At 28.3% G+C, this 20432-nt stretch overlaps 1 protein-coding gene across 1 annotated transcript; it reads right to left on the bottom strand.

Moving 5' to 3' along the window:
* Positions 1 to 14149: 14149 nt before the first annotated feature.
* Positions 14150 to 15772, bottom strand: LOC112689602. Its single transcript, XM_025563384.1, has 3 exons — positions 15558 to 15772; positions 15232 to 15409; positions 14150 to 14806 (listed from the first exon to the last, which is right to left on the bottom strand). Exons 1-3 carry the CDS (start codon positions 15770 to 15772, stop codon positions 14150 to 14152), a joined length of 1050 nt encoding a protein of 349 aa, XP_025419169.1.
* Between the last annotated feature and the right edge of the window lie 4660 nt (positions 15773 to 20432).

The raw sequence follows: 20432 nt of genomic DNA on the forward strand, positions 1-20432 counted from the left end.
TTATTCATAAATTATATAGAATAGAATATTTACATATGTTATTAATAACATACATTAAAATAATAATCTACAATTATTTTAAGATTAAATATTTATTGTGAATATTTCAATCCTTGAACCAAACCTCTACTGAATACGATTATTCATAAAAAATTATTACAAATGCACACAACATTTTACGAATACCACATATTTTACTAATGATCTGCACAAGTTTCTAGCTATTTTCCACTGGTAAACTAATAATAACGAAAGAATAACAATAAAATAATTGCAACTGATAGTTTTAAATTATAATATTATCAAAAGTTTTTATGCAATAATATTGAAAGGTGAGCTTTATACAAAACGTAATTGTGAACATACATTTATGATCTGTCAAATAAATCACGGTTACTAAAAAGATATTTACTTAATTTTGAACCCTTCAGTTATGGTACAATATCATGTTAATGTATTCTTTATTTAGATGGAAATTAAATTAATGAGTCAATAATAACAATGGAACATAGTGAATAAACCAAATTAAAAGTACCTATCATTAACCAACATAAACATTTGATTTGAAAATATTTATCAATTTAAAATCAATTAGGATTAAGAAAATCGCCGTCGCTCATTACCGCAAAACTACACTAAAAAGGCACGGAACAATATAACACAGATTTTAAAACTCCTGATAGCCCATTACCATTGAATATGTATTGAGGACTTGTTTTATCCGTTAACGGTTTTAAAGCTTGTCCATAAATTCATATATATATTGTTCTAAAACGATTAGTTTGATAATCTACTGGTGTCTTTAAGATATTATTTACTTAATTATCAGGCCTTAATAGTATAAATATTGTTTCCACTACGAACAAATTTGTCATTAGTTAGTTTCGAATATTGATTTTCGAACCATCATGCTTGGCATTTAATGCTAAATCTCAGCATGCTTAAACTTTTTAAAAATAAATCGTGGAAATAGTTCGATTCACGATTATAAATACAGTTATTTTAGAACTAATAAAAGTTCGGATAATATTGTTTAGCAATGTATAGAAAAAAAATGCATAGATCAATCATTAACAAAAAAAAAAAAAAAAAAACTCGTTTTAATTCACCTAAATATTAGGTATAATATTATTTTTCGGTGTTGAATTATACATTTTTAGCTGTATTGGATAGTGTTTGTGCAGTAATTGAAAGTATCTAGAAGTTCATTCATGGTTATCCAATAATTGTTTAATATTTAATATGCTGATTGTTATGTGTACACTTTTCTGTCTCTAAAATGAGGTGTCCTTAATTAATAATGAACACAGGAAATATTTATAATTCTATTTCACTAAGTATACAAAAATAATGGCACTCGGGGCCACGTGATCTTATTTTAATCTAAAACCAACGTATTTGTGTACAAGAAGCCAATTAGGATAAAAAGTGCGTGTACATGGCATTGTACATGAAAATAAATATGGTATGTTGAGATATGTACACAAATCAATATACACATGGCCGTTAGTCAAAAGTACTGCAAAATGCAGTAGTAGCACTGCAGTAGTCAACTTGTAAATAAACCGTGTAAAACATCTGTATTATTATCTTTGTTATTTATAATTTACACAACAACTATTAATATCACATCGATTGGTTGTACAAGTGATATTATACAGATTTAATTAACCCAAGTTGGCGGAAATATTAAACATATTATTATGATGATTATAAATAATATATCTAATTCCGTAAGAGTAAAAAATCCATTAACCTCAGATCTTAATACAACCCAAATTGCAACGAAATCATTGAGCGCTTGACGCTTGTCCCACCATGACTGAAATATTTTTAATTTTAATACATTGTTAATACAATTGTATTAACAATGTATTAAATTATGTTTTACATTATTACAATTGTATTATAACAATGTATTATGTATTTAAGATCAAGATCAATGATTAAATCGTATTTTATATGCAGTTCAAGAATAAAAATTAATAGTATAGTTAATAGTATTAATTAATCTATGAAGGAAAAAGTAAATTATAACTTCTAAGTTTTGTATCTTGGAAGTGTAATCACATTATATGTGACGCAAAACATTAAAATATTAAATACTTATCATGACGTGTAGGAAGTAATATTTTAAAATTTTTATGTTAACAGTTAGTATCAAGAATTCACAATTACTACGTGTCATAAGTGCCACATTCTAAAATTGTTATACTTAGTCAACATACTGTTATAACATTTTACATTTAAGCTTTAAAAAGGATTGTTGATTAATTTGATAGATCTTCAAGCTTATTTTTTCGCATTTGTTTATTGGGTTTTATTGCATTTACCCATTACCTATATCCTACATACGCGTGCGCACGAGCATGTTGTACTTAAGTGAATAAATAATTTGAGTCCCAACGAGGAAAAAAAGTATACATATGATTATAAATTATTATATAAATATCGAAATACTTTTATTCGATTATTAATCTGATCAATATCGTACGTGTAGTGTGCAGCGTATTACATTCAAGAAAACGATGATATTATGTATTAATATAACTTTACCATACAATAATATAACGTTTAAAACAATGTGCGCGAGACGGAATTGATATAAGATGTCCATTGGTTGATCAAAAGTGCAGTATAATGCGTGCGCTGCAAATAATATAATAACGATGCTCATACGCGTAGGTACGTTGTATTATTATTTTATTCGCCTCCGCAGCAAACGCGCATAGTGCACCTACTATCGTTTCACTGCAGAACATTTGGCACACGTTGTCCATCTGTCGACTTTATATTATACCTTCTACTATAACACACCTTCACATTATGTACCTGTACAATATTATGCACACTTACCTACAATTATTATTATTATTATTATTATTGTTATGTTGTCGTTCTCGCAATGTACGTGCTCTATGTGAAATATTATAAAACGTGTACCAGCCATGTTAATAGACACTAGTTATTTTCATTAAATAAAAAAAATTTAAACCGTTAACTCGCGCGGGAGGATTATTAGCTCACTGACAGGAATATTTCTTTTTATTATTCAACAAGATGATATTATATGGTGATTATTATATTATTATTATTATTATTGTTAAATGGACGCACGTTAAACGTAAATCATATAACACATATTACGTGTATTTATATTCGTGTCGTAAAACGTATATTATTTACTTTTACTATAAACAAATAACTGTGTTTTTTTAATTAGTTTCGTTTCGTACGACTTTTAGATTGTTGCACTCAGTAGGCGAAGATGATTAAAATGTAGTATATGGATACTAAAAAATAAAAATGAAAATAAAAACAAGAATAAAATAATAATAATAACATTTTAAAGTACGTGAAATATGCGTGATCGCACTATTATACTTACTATTCAACTATATATTAAACACATACATTATAACTCACTTATTTCATATCGTTCACGATATTTCATATCGTTGAAATGGACAGGGCGAGCGCGAATGAATAAAAATCGTAATGAAATATCTAATATGCAACTTATCTTGTAACCCGCACAAAACTCAAAACTCATCTCTCTAGGAGGACACATTTTATTCTTCAAAATGGCTCTCTCTCTCTCTCTCTCTCTCTCTCTCACACACACACACACACACACACAAACTTACTCTTACGTTCTGAATTTTAATATTGCAAAACTGAACTTATAAATATGTAAAAGCAGTGGTTAATTAGGATGAATGTAATTCAAGCAATAAATTATGGTAATTATATAATAAATCCTTATAAGATACTTAGTTAATATGCTTTTTAGATACATTTAACAAATAAATAAATAAAAATAAATTTGGTTTTTCAACAAGTTGATTATAAAAAAAAAATTCGATGACTATTTAAAAAATTGTCATAATTTAATAATATAATAATATTTTTAAAAACTAAATTACTGATAGTATTGATTAAAATATTATAACATTAAACAACTGATAAAATGTTAATACCTACTTATACTATAATAGTGCTTAATGGGATATATTCGGTGGCTTATAATACAGCAGGTTGAAACAGTCTTAAAATATATTTAATAAGAAAACAGTTGTATGAGCTCAATAAGGGAATGGATACTTAACAAAAAAAAAATGTATGTTAATTTAAAGGGATACTACTAATCTACAATTAAAATCTAAAAGTGACTATCTTATAATGCTAAAACAAAATATTTTTTGCTCTGACATGTGTTATTTAAGAGCAAGGAGAAAGTTACGAGCCAACCCCCTAAGTCTGTTCTCAGGGTCATGTTCTCGTTTAATAAATCATAATTTTACGAGTTATAAAAAAATAAAATATGCCATTAAATATTGTTATATTCGTATACTCGGTGGAAGGATTATGGTGCATTGTATATATTAATTTATAACTAACAAGATTTAATTTAAAAAAAAACCATGCTGATGTATAACGGTATAAATGGGGTATAAAACACATCAATTAATTTAACATGTAACCGATCATATCAAATTTCTAAGCACTATGGTTCACTACAGTTCACCCATAGCAGCACCCATAGCTGAAACAAATATACATAAATGTATTCAATTATTAAAAAAATTCACAAACAATTAAATAACTATCGCAGTGGCTATAATGGACGCGGACATTCTTTGCCAACAAACCGGGTTTAAATGAGTAACAAGGAATCGCAGTTGTCGCATATGGAAATTCGAAGTTCTGTACTTGCGAAAACGCCTAAGAATGCACCTACAATCACTATGAGGTTATAGATTTAGTTCGTTTGTTTTGCAATCATACAACTCCATCGTAAAAATTAAACGCGAATAAAAAAAAAAAATAAATAAATTAAGAAGATTTATACACAATAATAAATTTCAGAAATATGTTTAAAGAATGCTTTATATTACATTTACACAGATGATAACCAACAAAGTTAAAAAAAAAATTGCGATTGCGATTTATTACTCGTATACAATATTATAATTTATAATATACAATTGACGGTACAAAAAAAAAATGATCGTTCATTTTCTCAGTGGTGACATACTGGTTACCGGTTTTTTTCATCCGTACATACATAGTGTACCATAATGAAAGCATTTTCTGCTTACACAAACGCGCGCTGCAGTACAACGGAGCGAAATTGTGAGAAATGCGACACGACGTGCAACGATTTTACCCTATCGACCGTATTACATTAACTGACAACGCACCGTAAATCAAATGAAAATAAGTACACGATCCACGAGTACTACGGGATGAGAGATTTAGCGAAGGAAAAAATTGTTCTATTTTTTTATAACCATAATTTTTTCTTATTATTAATTTTTTGTCCACGATAGCGATTTCACGAAGATCGTGGTCATAGTGCTGTGCACAACGACGACCGTTTGGAGGTTACATTTTTTCGCGCGCGATTCGCCGCCGATGCAATTCGATTACAATAAAATATATATAAATGTACACGTATAAATGTACGTACACCACACGCGTTTAGTTTTTTTCAAGGAAAACGAGTGTAGATTTAAAGTATAAAATTTGTGGGAAACGAGTTATAAAATGAAATAAAAAAAAAAATCGTGATTTACGAGAATGTTTTAAAAATATATCGGTGCATTCGTAACAACGCAACCTATAATATATTCTATGCATATATATATATATATGTATATATATTTACTAGGCCATAACGCGGTCTTAATGCACCATCTCATTACAACGGTATTGAAATGAAATAATCGTGTATACGAGTGCGCGCTGCACAATGTAATTACTTCGACATGCATTCGTTTGCGCGTTACCCAAAGGGTCAAAGTCATAAACACGTTACTATTATTATTATTATTATTATTATTATTATTATTATTTCCTTTTAAATCTACAGAACTGTTTAACGTCTTGCACAGGAGTCTCGATATTTTGTTTTTCAAATTGAGCAGGTACAACGTAGTTCTCGCGCCATACATTATATCATATTATCATTGTACGGCAGAGAAACGCGTTTACAAATGGACGGATGATGTGTTTCAAAACTGTCAAAATACCGAAACCGAAACGTCCAAAACTAGTCGGGTGACTCTTTCTTGGAACCTCCAATATTCCTCTGTCAGCGTCACGTATACATCGTTGTGTCGTGGATGTTCGGTGAGTTCCCACATGTAGAACAACTGATAGACAGAGTTCAGGGCCATCCAAAGGTTTTTCGGGGCCTGGGATAAATTAATTTGGGAGCCCTCCAGTGACCTTAATAATAAGATATGATTAACAAAATACTCAATGAGAATAAAAAAATTCTTGCAAACGTATTTTTCCAAACTTTAACTAATCAAACTTATTTAAATGCATGTGCTGCATTACACACTTAATTTTCAATAAATTCTTAACAACGCATCACCATATATTATACTAAAAAGTACAATTTATTCCTAAATAGTTATGTTTATTCAAGGAAAATATGAACTTGGATGATTATTGGATTAAATAAATAGATAAGGTAAATTAAGAAAATTAAAAAAAAAATTATTTTATTAGTTTATTATTTTATGTAAAATATTAAAATGTATATCAGAAAACTTTTTTTCTTGCTTTTTTTTCAGCAAAGCTATCTATAACATCATCGTAATCTAAAGTCTTTGTTAACTTGTGTTCAACGGAGAGAAGTATTAAATGATTTAGGCGGTTCTCTTCTGTAGTTGAATGTAAATAACTTTTTATTAATTTCAGTTTACTGAAAGATCTTTCTCCTGTTGACACAAACGTGGGAATGGTAGAAAGTATTCGAAGACAAATACATATTTGAGGTAGTATATTTTGAAGTCCTTTCTTATATATTTGATTAAGAATAGAAATTGATGCAATTTCGCTATCATTAAAAATAATTGTTGATACTTTGTGTATTTTGCAATAAATGCGTAGTTCCTCTTTTAATACACTAGCACACACGTCATTAAATTATAAACTTGAAATTATTTCAGCTTGAGCTTTCAAAAATTCATCACGTGGTTCTTCTGGTGGGTTGATAATTGAAGAAAATGTGTTTGATATTTTCTTCATACTTCTTGAATACCTTAAATATCAGATAAAAGCCTATCTAATGCTGTTACAAACACTTCAACTTGGCTTGGCTGGGCAATGTATACTGTATAGTACACACATGACAAAATGTGTCAATTATTTTGTAATGGTATTACAATATAATGTAATATCACTAATAGAATTGTATATTATTATGTGGATAACACAAAGAAAATAATTGTTGTCTCAATAACAGTGGTAGCCGGTCGATGACAGCTCGTCATTATTAATTATTATACATCAAAACTTTAAGGGGGCCCCATAAAAAAAAATATTCCGGGGGCCTGGGGTACAATGTACCCGTTGCCCTCCCTTCTGAACGGCCCTGACAGAGTTATACAAGACGTAATAATGCGTTTGCGTCTAAGGTTCTACACGATAAATGATAGGAAAACGTTTTCAGTTGACCGTTGACGCTAGATCGCCTAAACATGATTCACGCGGAGTAAGTAGGAATATTGTTTTCCGATTGTCCCGTTGCCGTTTTTAATACTGCCTCGCCAGCACTTTTGGCAAACTTAGCAGAAAACGTCTTTTAACTAATTAAAAATTTGATGTGATATATTTTTTTAACCTTTAATTTTATTGATTTTTTTTAAGAATACATAATAAGTAGTTATTACAGTTTAAATTTTAAACTTTGAAAACTTGCTATTTTCGCTTTAAGACTGGTGAATTAATATAAGAAAATGATAATTTTTTCAAATTAAATTTTCTATACGACTTTCTTTATGCTATTTTCATAATTTCATCATTTGATATATAATTAGGCAACATTTAAATGCTTCAAAAAATATAATGGAAAGTTTTCGTTTTGAAAATAAAATAAAAATACAAATTTTGCATGATTATACGCCCCTTCGTAATTCGCACCCTTGGCGTAGACACAGTTCGCTATGCCCTTGCTACGCCACTGGTCGTGTTATATGAATACCGCGATTTCACCCGTTATACCACTTTGCCTAGATATTGTCACACGTTCGATTATCAATCAGGACGCCCGATTAACAGAACTAGTTTTAGAGACGGCGACGTGTCGCGAACACCAACGACGCTTGTCTGCCGTCTTTGTGACCTTTGCTTTTGCTTTTGATTTTTCTTATTTTCACTTCAAATATTATTATTAAATCTGATTTTTATTCTATTTTAATTATAATTTCATTTTGATTATAATAACATTGTTATTATTAATTAACCATAATTATCATAATAAAGACTATCATTAATATAATTAATTTAATTTTTCTTTATAATAATTTTATCATAAAACATAAATTAATTTGCACTGCGTGACAATACATGCATCGAATCCGATTTCCGGACATGCGCCATTCGGACCCAACAATACTGTTGCGTCCGCATGTCGGCCTCCTTGCGCTAGTGGCATTCGACATAATTTAATACGTTCTCGTTATCAGTTGTTGATAATCTGTGGGCTGCATTGTGTAACACCTGTACACCGGAAGTGCATGTACGATTAACACATTCTTGGTGCATATGTGTACAGTCGTTTACGTGATTATATGCAATACGAACGGTCTACACTGCATTTTGATTATGTATCACGATTTACGCCATTTATTGTAAAAATACGATTAGCAATTCGTCCGTACCGCAGACATGGCAATCTAATTGACGCCGGTTATGGATAACAAAATAATAGTACCTATTTGATTTTTCTTACGTTAATAATAAGAATTATTTCGGAACGTTTGAACATAACTTACTCGCACGTGAAATCTACTTATTTCTTACAAAACTCTGCCCTACACATAATAAAATATTATCAACACTGGTTAAATGTCCGTAATCCTGAAGTATAATTAAATACGAAACTCGTTTAGCACATTTATTTTATTTTACCATTGAGTAATACGAAAAGGTATTCATTTAACAACGGAAAAAATACACACCTCAAATTATTTTTTTTTTCTTATAGATGTTTTATTTAACTTTCATCATATTCAGATTTAAAATATAAACCGATAAATACTGCTAAAATAATTTATGTAAAACCAACGATATCAAGACTATTTTAAATATACTTCTCAATAAATCAAAATAAATTTATCTTGCTCTTTTTATCCTGGAAAACGGGTTAGTAATAAAACATATTTTACAAGTAAACTGAACTCGCTTGATTTAATCGTTTCAATGAACTGTTTCTATTGTTAATCCACTGTACAAACTATAAGTGTATTCTATATTTTAGTGTCGTCACATAATTGTAATATTTTTTTATAAAACCAATAATATTGTACCTGTATGGACTATACCTTCTTGTGTCCAAGTCTATAGATTTTCGTTATAATTTTGAATAATAAAGATAAATCAATTTCACGTTTCTTATTGTGCATCTTCAAATTATTCATATCTTGTTATTCTCAACTTAATAAATAATAAGCTAAGAAGCTAAAAATTATTATTAATATATTAACGTAATAATAATATTAAAATCTTATTCAGATTATTTATATGTAATTATTGCAGAAAAGCGACATTTTACAAAAAAAACGTCAGAGCTCAAATTGTATAAAGTTATTCTTTTTAATTTTAATTTTCAGTATTCACTATGTAATTAGTGTTTATACATAAATAATTTAAATTTTATACACGTATATTTTTACATATTTATTTCAAATTTTATAAAAGGTTACCTCGTGTCATATTTTTAAATACTATTACAATATATTTATGTATAAGTTATTTGATTTTACATATTATATATTCACGATCAGATCAGTTGTGACTTTATATAAACTATACCAATATAAATCAAGTTAAAACTAAAATTAGCTATGCGTAAATTTTATTTGTGTATTTTTATTTATATGAACAAATATACTACCCATATTATATATGCACAATATCTCTCTTTCGCGCGTGCACACACATACACACATACTATATTTTTATAAAAACTTGAGCGTATGAGCAGTTATATACATATAAAAAATGTTTCGAATAGTTTATATTATACAAAATAAAACTTCTACATCAGGTTTTACTGGTATTTAAATTCTATTGTTTCAAAAAAAAAAAAAAAAATTTGCACATAAGAGAACATTGCTGGTTACTATATGAGTCCAAACATAATATATGTACAAACAAAATGTACGATAGTTTTCAAAATATTACAATCGACTTACGGTTATCCAATGAGATGAACATAATATTCGATTACATAAATAATGGTTAATGGTTTAAGTGTCCTTTTAATGTTTCTACAACGAAAAAAAATTACATAAATAATGGTGAATTCTCAAAGGTGACTACGATGCTCGTGATACAAACTATTTTTCCTGTAAGGACTGTGAATATTTATCTCACTGTGAATTATTTATATTAAAAAAAATTAAAAATTTACATTGTACATTGCATGGAAATGTATTTTTGTTGTTTTTTTACAATCAAGGTATATTGATGGCGCCTTCCGAACAATCTTAGTATACCAGCGATAATTTTTCGTCCTGCGCGTGTACGCATTTATGTAGACATGCAAATAATAAATCTAATCTATCTTCATTGTATTTTTTTTTTTTTAAATTATTTTACACATTTTTATACTTTGCTTAAGGTCTCAGATTTTATAAAATGTTGGTATTTTTTTTTAATTTTCTGACCCGTTACTTTATTGATATTTTCTTTTAGTAGTGGTGGTAATTTTTACTTATTTAGAGTTTGAGCTTAAAAATGGTTTAGATCAGGGGTGGATCCAAAATTGGAGAACTGTTGGTCAGGCTATTTCAAGAGGTCACTTATAAAGGTTGAAACTGAATTATAAATGTACATTTTGTAATAAAAAAAACAATATGATCAGTAAGGCTCGGAAGTTGATAACCTTAAAAACATTAAAAAATGACATAAAAAAAGATGTAAATATGACATAAAAATGACAAAAAATGTCCTTAAAAAATGAACTAAATAATAACAAATATTTGTTTTAAATTAATAAAAATAAATTTTTTTTAAACATCTTATTCAATTTTACTATAAAATTTCATATAAATTTATCAAAACTTACAAATTACTCAAAATATGACATAAAAATGACAACAAATGTCCTTAAAATAAAATAAAAAAATGACAAACATTTGTTTTATAAATTTATCAAAGCTTACAAACCCTTACACTCAAAAATCAAAATCATTGTGTTGTATGATTAGATCGTATTTGATGTTATCATAAGTAAATAAATGACGATTATGTGTTTATAAATATTTATATTTGGAAAAATTTCTCTCCATGTCCATTGAAGTGATTGGGAGATGCAGACGAGCACTAACCGACGTTTTAATTTTTACCATTTTGAAAATATTACGAAAAAATAATAAAATTTAAATATAATAGGTATTATTCACTATAACATGACTATGAAGCGATGAGATAATATCGGATACTAATCGAACATTAGGACAAAATAATAAAATTTAGGTATAATACTATTCACTACAATACGACAACGACGAATGTAATCGACGAGATAAAATCGGACAAGTCTTAAGTTATTGGCATAATGGTCGATAAGAAACAAAAAAAATGAACTAGTGTGAAATCAGTAAAAATGACTAAAAATGTGGAAAAATTACTTATTAATTAATTAATTATTATTGAAAACATTAACATTTATTTTACTTCATAAAGTTTTTCATAGGGTCTGGCATAAAGATGTTTTACTGTACTATACAATTAAACCAGTGGCGTCTATTGTAAGGAAGGAGGAGGAAATACCAACCAGGGTATTTCCAGTTTAGTATTATTGTTCAACCTACATATAGTCAGCAAACTTAAAAAAATATAAGAAGTCTTCGTGAGGCCAATTTGTTCAACAAATATTAACCATGATATTTAGATGTACTGATAGAATATTGAGTTTTCTACAATTATTTAATATTTAATTTATTTTATCATATACATTATTGTTTAAACATCAATTACTACTTACAAATAAAATAATTAAATTAAAAAAATAGTTAATTTAAATATTTTTAAACGTCTAACTTTGATGATATACGAAAGTTTATCAGTAATGGTTACCACTCGAACGAGTGTAATAGAATACTCATCGACTGCTTGATATTAAAATGTTTTTAATGCGACGTTTAAATAAAAGTATAAGCTATATATATTATATATACTATATGTTTTACATTATTTATAGAATTTTTTTAAAAAATGTTATTCTTTGCATATCAATGCAATTTGAATAGTAAAAATATCAATAACGTATATATATATATATATATATATATATATATATTCGTATTTAAAGACTTCTAGCGAGTATTGCGTTTTAGGGTTTCTTTTTAATATTATTTCAAGTCTACGCCCCGTTATACAGTATACAGAGACCGTAAATTTTTTGGTAATATATTCGTAGATCGTATATATTGATTCCGATCATGGATTTCGAATTGTTTTTGAAAAAAAAGAAATGCATTAGTATTAGACGAATTGGACTTTAGTTGCTGAAAATCGTCCTGCTGATTAACACCCACTGAGGTCATATTTTCTTTATAATTTATCAAATATGCAATAAAATAATATTATATAGGTCAATGTTGTCGTACGCGATCTAGCGGCAGTGCGACCGTATCCCTGCCGCGCCCGCATATTGACGTAAATACATATACACAGAGATAAATGCTATTATTTATTATTCCGTAAACATAATCTTTTATTTTTTGTATTGATCGTATCCGAGTCGCCTATTTTTATAGCTACATTGTACACTGTTCGATTACAGTAGTAACTTCACGCACGTGTACGCAAATACTCATACAGTACACACTCATTCGCACACATACACACCAGTGTTTATATTTAGATAATATGAAGGTATATCATACAAATTCATATCGTACCGGTTCAAGTGGTGTACACGTAAACAACGTCTTTGCACGAATTTACAGTTGTGACGATTTGGAATTAATATATATTTAAACGGGAGTGATCTAGCCAAGGAAGGAATGAGGGAGCTATAGCCCCCTCCTTAAAGGTTCGTGTTTATGTGTATGTACTATTTGAGTATTTTAAAACTTTGGTACTAACTAAATGTTGACAAATACCGAGTATTTTCATCTTCGTATTATTCTAACGTGATTATCATTATCTTTTTGGTAGTTATTATGAAGGTTGTGGCGACTTTCGTCTAACATTATCATTTTACAATCACTATAGTTTTTATACCATGTAATGTCGCGGCGATGCTGATCGCCTTTAATGTATTATTATTATTAGTTATATTTGAATAAATAAGAAAACTATTTTAAAATGGGGGAAATACATTTATAAAATTAGTGGTGGTGGTGATGGGTGGTGAAGGTTGAATTCTCAAATCCTCTCTAACCTAACCTGCCCAAAAAATTAATTAGCCCTTCCCATTTAAAAATTCTTACTACGTTACTATTTGGCAAGGCTGGACAAGTTAATGATTTTTTTTTTACTCAGTTAAGTTAAAATGCATCAATAAGAAAAAGTTTAAAGTTAAAAGTTAATACACATTTATTTTAAACTTCTTACTAAGTTAAAAAATTTTTTTTATTTTTTTATACGTTCGGGTACTTTATTTCTTACTAACGCAAAACTAAATTATAGATTATAATGCTTATACTTCATACGACATACAGTATTTCTGTATATTATATTATATTAATTTTTCATTTCTAAAAGAAATCACAAAATATTGATACAAGCAGGGCCGGATTATGGTCATAATTTAAGGGGAGCTATTACTTTTATTGAGGCCATTTCAGCTAAAACAATTTCCTTTTTTTTCTTCTGATTTATTAATCTGTAATAAATATAAATTAAAATAAGTATAGCATTGTTTTTAAATAACATTTTATTCTTATATCATAATATACATTTTTCGGCATATGCAATAAAAAAAATATACACATATATTTTTAATCTTATATAATATTATGTTTGAAAAACTTTTTCCTGGATTTTTCCTGGGCAAATTGTCTTATAATATTTTCAAATGAAATATTCATAGCCAATTCACACTTTATTGAAAGAATAGATAGATATGTCAGTCTTGATTCACCCATCATACAACAATATTTATTTTTAATTATTGTTAGTGCAGAAAAGATCGTTCACTTTCACAGTTAGTAACTGGTATACTTAAAAAAATTCGGAACGCTACATAAATATGTGGAAAAACGCCCAAGAGATTATCTTCAACAATCATTAGTAACATGTTAACCGAGTTTTTTATTAATTTATTATCTTCCTTGACTTTAACCATACCAATGAATTGTTTCAATTCGTCGTATAGACTTTCTTCTAGATCACAAGAGTAAGCTTTGAATAAATTATTTACGGATTTTTTCAATGAATTGTCATCAATCACGTCCAAGCGAGTCGAAGATCCAAAGAGGTTTGTTATATTATCATAAGCTGAGCTACGTTTTTTTAATTCGGTTTGCAATTTATCAATGATAACTAAAAAAGCATTGACTCTAAATGTATCTCTACCTTTTAAACTCTCATGACATGTAGTACCATCCGAATATTTTTGAATAATTTTACGTTTGTTTTTTCCTCCATTAGACCATTCTTTATTAACTGAGAGACTCAATATCTTTGCTTCATCTTCAATTGCGTCAAAATCATTTCTGAGTTCATCAACAAATGTTATCAACGATTGTAGCATACTATTACCAGTAACCATATCAATTTCAATTCTTTGTAAATAAACACTTGTAGCATTGAATCTGCCTACAACACGTTTCTAAAAATAGTCATAAAAGCTATTTCTAATTTTATTAACTTTTTCTTAATTGAATTGGCATCATGATGAGTGTCAGCATTTTCATTCATATCTTTAGAAATGTCAGATAACGTATTATATATCTCATAATTACCAGCTAATACTTCAATAGCATCATTACGACAAGACCACTATGTACTGGAGAGACTTTTTAAAGTCTTACTACTTTTTTTACTGTTTCTTAATAATATATCCCATCTATGCGTAGAGGCTGCAAAACACGCATATAATTTTTGAAGAATTAAAAAAAAATTGATTGCTTCTAAACATTCTTTTGCACTGCAATCTCCAATTAAATTTAAATAATGTGTGACACATTATATTATTCGGCCACAGTTATAGTATTTGAATTGAAAATTGGGTTTTTTATTTAGATATTTATTAGCATTTTCAGAAAAAGCTGCTCCAGATGTTTCCTTAACTTTCTTGTTATTATCTGAGCGCTGAAGTTCAATATCCAATAATTTACTTTTAACAACATTTAAAGTTTGTTTATCAACACTCACAGTTTCCAATGCAATAACTATACTATCATATGACTGAGGTAAAGTTAACAACAACATACTGATTACAAATGATTTATGCATTTGTTGTCCGTATCCTTAAAGATCACTTATACGTTTTTCAAATAGTAAAAAATGTGACTCCAATGAATTTTTTTCATCATATTTCATTGTTAGTAATTTTCTTATTAAATGAAGACGACCAGCACCTTTTGTCTTTCACATATTCCAAATGACTATCAGCGATTCTCTGAATAATTAAAGACTTACATTTTAGTTGTTTCTTCTTGTCTTTTTCCGTCGTTGTTTCTTCCGTGATGCAAAACAAAAGTTCCTGTTCTTCAAGTAATACTTCCATTCGAAATTTCCAATTGGAAAAATTCTTACCATTGAATAACGGTACTTTGTATTTGTCCTCTTCCATTTATTTTTATATATATATAAAAAAAAAAAAAATTAACGACAACCGAAACAAAAACCGAACATGTGTTTTACAATAATTAACGTTCTTTCAATTTTAACGTCATTAGGGTGATTGGGCCCATAACCTATTGATTTATTAAAGATATTAATTCATTATAAAAAGAAAACATAATTATTTATTAATAAGAAAATTACACTTGCAAAATATCTAAAAACAGTTAGCGCTACTAGCCTACTATATACATAGTACTATATAGTATACAGTATAATAAAGTATAATAAAAATAACCTACAAAAACAATAAGGAATTGTGTTTAACTTCAACAAATACTGCTATGGGTTGAGTGAACTTCTCTGTTAAATTTTGCCACATGAACACAAGTCCATGGTTAGCTTTATGTTCATTGCCTTTTTTACGTGGTATCTCTTCACCAAAATCTTCAAGGCCCGTGGATGTTAGAGTCCTACTATTAACACTTAGGCTTTCTTTCAAACTAATTTCATCAAAAATTAGGATACGTTTTTTTTGAAAATTAGATTTGGATAAAAACTTTTTCTTTAAAAGTTTAAGCAAATTAAGATCAAACCTACATCCAATTTTTACGGCAAGTAAGAAGTTTCTTATTGAATTTATGGATGGAAATGGTAATATTTTATTATCTCTTAAAAAATTATAACCACTATGAGATCTGAAAAATTATATAACACACAGAATATGTTTTATCATACCTATTATATCTTTTATTACAACATATTATTACAACACATTATTATAACATTTGTAAATTTTCTTATTTCTATCAATTCTATCAATCTTTTTTTCTTATTGGGGGAAAAGTATACTCTTTTGTTTTGTCGATTTTTTTTATTTTTCATATTATAGCATAATTTTGTACACCATAAACATAATTGGTCTGCACTGTTACAACAAAATAATTTATTTTATTTTTTATTTTATAATATACTGCTGTTTACATATGTATAGTACTATTGATTTCATTACACAATCAATGCTATCACCTAATAATTATTATGTTCAATAAATTAGATACCTCTCATTGCTAAGTATAGTTGTACATTTTGCATACCTCCACTTTCCATGTGATTCTATAAACTGAGGCCCTAGTATAGATTTAACACTTGGATTTTCATCAGTACAACCAAATCTTTGGCAGATTTGATTTGATTGTAGAGTTTAATAATATTTTCTAAATCTTTAATGCTATTAGGTTTAAAGTTCTCTTCTATACCAATAGCTGATACTGCTACGGCTTTTCATTTTACATGAAGAAATATTACTAAATCTGAAAAATTATTTTTCTTACAAAATTTGGTTTTAAAATTTTTTTATTACTTTATACTGAAATAACTAAACATTATAACAAAACTAATTTTTAAAGAATTTAAAATTATTACCTTTGGTTAAAACAAGTTGTTTTTCTAGAGCTCTAACAAAATTGTAAGGTATTAAATTTGCTTAGTTTATGGAAACAAATATAAATATCATTGTTATGTTGGCCAACATCTATGAACCAACCAACTGGTACATGTATTAATGCAGGGGCGGATCTGGGGACAGATCCACCCCCATGGCTCTTTGAGATTTGTATATAATATTATCGATTATGGAATAGATAGATGGGCATACATATATATACATGGTATAGGAAAAATCGAGGACTAAAATTACGATAATAAAAGTTCCCGAGAGATTGCGATGTACGAACGAATAAATATTTTTTCTTGAAATTATATTTTATTATTTTTGTTATCATTATTTGTCCGTCGATTATAATCGATCGTGACGGTTTTCCGGCATTGCAGCCTATTTATACTTGCACATTGTGATAGCAATTACACGAGTTTCAGTAAACACAAATTATTTCCTGTGATATTTCTATGTAGATATATTGGTTGATTGACTTATCGAAATTACCACACAACGAAATATCCGTATACAAAAAAATATTCTATTCTAAATGCTATAATTTATAATAACAGCTACTCGAACACTGTTTAACAAGTATAAAAGTATTACAGACTATAGGTGTACGTAACTTAAATTTAATCTATTAATATATTAATAATAATCATATTTGTATGTAAATATTTAGTTATTTGATTAAGGATATAGCGTTTTAAAAAAAAAGAAAAGATTATATGTATTGAATATTTTATTGTATAATATACATTTGTATACATTTTTGGACAGGGGCGTATTTAGACTTTCTTCTAGGGGGGGGGACTCGAATTTTTTCTTTAATTCAAGCTCAAAATTTACAAGTCAAATTTTGGTAATATTTAAATCGGGTGAATTCTTAATATTTGTTTTTTTTTTAATCAAATGTCGGATCCACTTAGAATCGACTTTTTTTTAACAATTGCGATAACAATTACGAAAGCTAGTTGAACACTTATGCGAGTAGTGAGAGAAATCCCGCAGTCGTCACCACCGCATTATAGGTGGCAGCACGTGACAAACATAAAATAAAATCGAATCGCAAAAAACATACTTACAAAAAACTAAAAAAAAGGCCTCTAAAAGTTATTAATCGGTTAAAACACTTATTACTTTATTTGTAGAGAACAATATTTCAGAGTGAATCTTATGGGGATTTTTCATTATTCCAAATGAATAGTTCTCTATATTATATAGAAAAAAAGCATATATTTACTTTTTTTTAAATCATTGTTACCTACTTTTATTCTAATGAATATTTTTTAAAACGCGTATGAGGTTCACTCAAAAATGTTATTCTCTACAAATTGTATAATAGGTGTTTTCACCTTAAAATTATTTTAAAAGAAATTTTCGTTGGTTTTCCATAAACATGTTTTTACTAGATATAATAACCGTTGTAGTGTCCTCTTAAGACGTTATAATAAAAAAATTATATATTACAAAAATAAATATTTATATGCAATTCAAAGTAATTACTTCATCGTTATGTTGTTAGGGGTTGTGGGGGCATAGTTCCCCATGGGTCTGTTACCTAAAATTCTTGTCATTCACCCCCTAGAAAAAATTCCATTACGTCACTGTATTAAAGTACTGTTATTCAAAATAAATTAAAACAATTTTGAAGTCATATCATTTGTAGACGGTGACTAAATTTTTATAACAGTAGTTAATAAACATTGAATATTAAATACATAAATATTAAATTGTACCAGTGTTACAATGTTAGGAGTAAACGTTGAGTCATTAGTAGATGAACATTCAGTTGAACAAGACATTTCTGAACTGATGCTAATTGGTGAATATGACGGCATACAAATTTTTTTTGGTTCTCTTAAAAAGTAACTATGATCATGCTTAACAAGAGAATCAGAATTGTTACTTTTACTCAACAACAAACAGATGATTTGTATTTTATTATTATATTGAAATATAATAATACCAACAACAAACCTTTTTTTTTTTTGAATGTGTCACTTAAATAAGATTCTAATTCTAAAGAATTACTTAAAGGTCTTTTTGGCACAGCTCCTTTTAATTTAGGTATTTTCAAACAAATCTGTGGAAATAATTTTACTTTTAAAACCTACGGTGTATAATTATTAATTACATTTAAAAGGAAATAAATAAATCATACTGAATATTTACTGGGATCCTGGCCTGACACTCATTATGTTACAATGTTTTGAGGATCAAAATGAATTTCATAAACTCTAGAACTTTGCTTACATGGTATACCTAAAGATTTCTGCCAAGTCTTCAAAATATCAGCATCTTTTGGTACACCAAAAGTGCTATTTTTACTTTTTGGACATGAAAATATGCAATGAGACATAGGTATTAACCTATGAATAACTATACTGTGTTATTAAACAAGTGTTTAAATAAAGCAAAATAATTAAATAAAAATATGAGTAGAATTACGAATAAACATAAACCTTAAATAATTAAATACAATTTGATTATAGATAAATTTTTATTCTTTAATTGAAAAAAAAGGCGGCAATTTTTCGTCATCAATGATATCGTCTTTATCAATACTACTCGCTATGGCTTATGAGTGCTAGTTTTTAGTTGTAGCCTATAACAGTTGATTTAACGAGTCAAATCGGAGGTCACTTCCGCCTTGTATGTAACATAACTCGTTGGGTAACCTGTATATCTATAATCGTGGTATTTACTATTTTTTTTTTTCCGAAATGACGACGTCGCACGCGTTGATCGTCGATAACAATCAGGTCGAAAAATATAGCTGTAGAGAATGATAAATATATGAAATACATGTTTTATTTTAGTTTATAAATATGAAAAATGAAGGGGGGAGGGTCATTCCAACAATTTCAATCAAAAAATGATCTCAATAGTTGTCTAATTACGGCGAGGGTTTTGGATCGATATTTTTTGCAAATGGTATTAAACCTGGAAACGTCTAAAGTCACCGAAGCCACGCAAGTTCGAACAAGCACTGTCCGCCAGCAAAGTAATGGTGACCATCTTTTGGGACAGAAAGGGGTTGAATTTTCTGAGTTCTTGGCTGCCGGTACAACAATTAATACCGACCGCTATTGTTAAGACATTGCGGAAGCTTTACCGCGCAATCCAAAACATCAGGAGAGGTATCCTGACGAGGGAAGTGCGTTTTCACCAGGACAATGTTTGCCCACACACCACCCTACAACCACAACCAACCTGGACATCAATC

This window comes from Sipha flava, unplaced genomic scaffold (genome assembly GCF_003268045.1).
Source record: "Sipha flava isolate LNK unplaced genomic scaffold, YSA_version1 45_pilon_pilon, whole genome shotgun sequence".
NCBI lineage: Eukaryota > Metazoa > Arthropoda > Insecta > Hemiptera > Aphididae > Sipha > Sipha flava.

Bases quoted from the DNA above. Each gene is read 5' to 3' on its own strand.
- LOC112689602 (XM_025563384.1), bottom strand. From the start codon at position 15,772: ATGGAAGAGGACAAATACAAAGTACCGTTATTCAATGGTAAGAATTTT. The intron at 15,410-15,557 runs GTGCTGGTCGTC...ATTTGTAATCAG, and splicing joins GAATATGTGAAAGACAAAAG to TATGTTGTTGTTAACTTTAC. The intron at 14,807-15,231 runs GCTAATAAATAT...GACTATTTTTAG, and splicing joins GAGCAGCTTTTTCTGAAAAT to AAACGTGTTGTAGGCAGATT.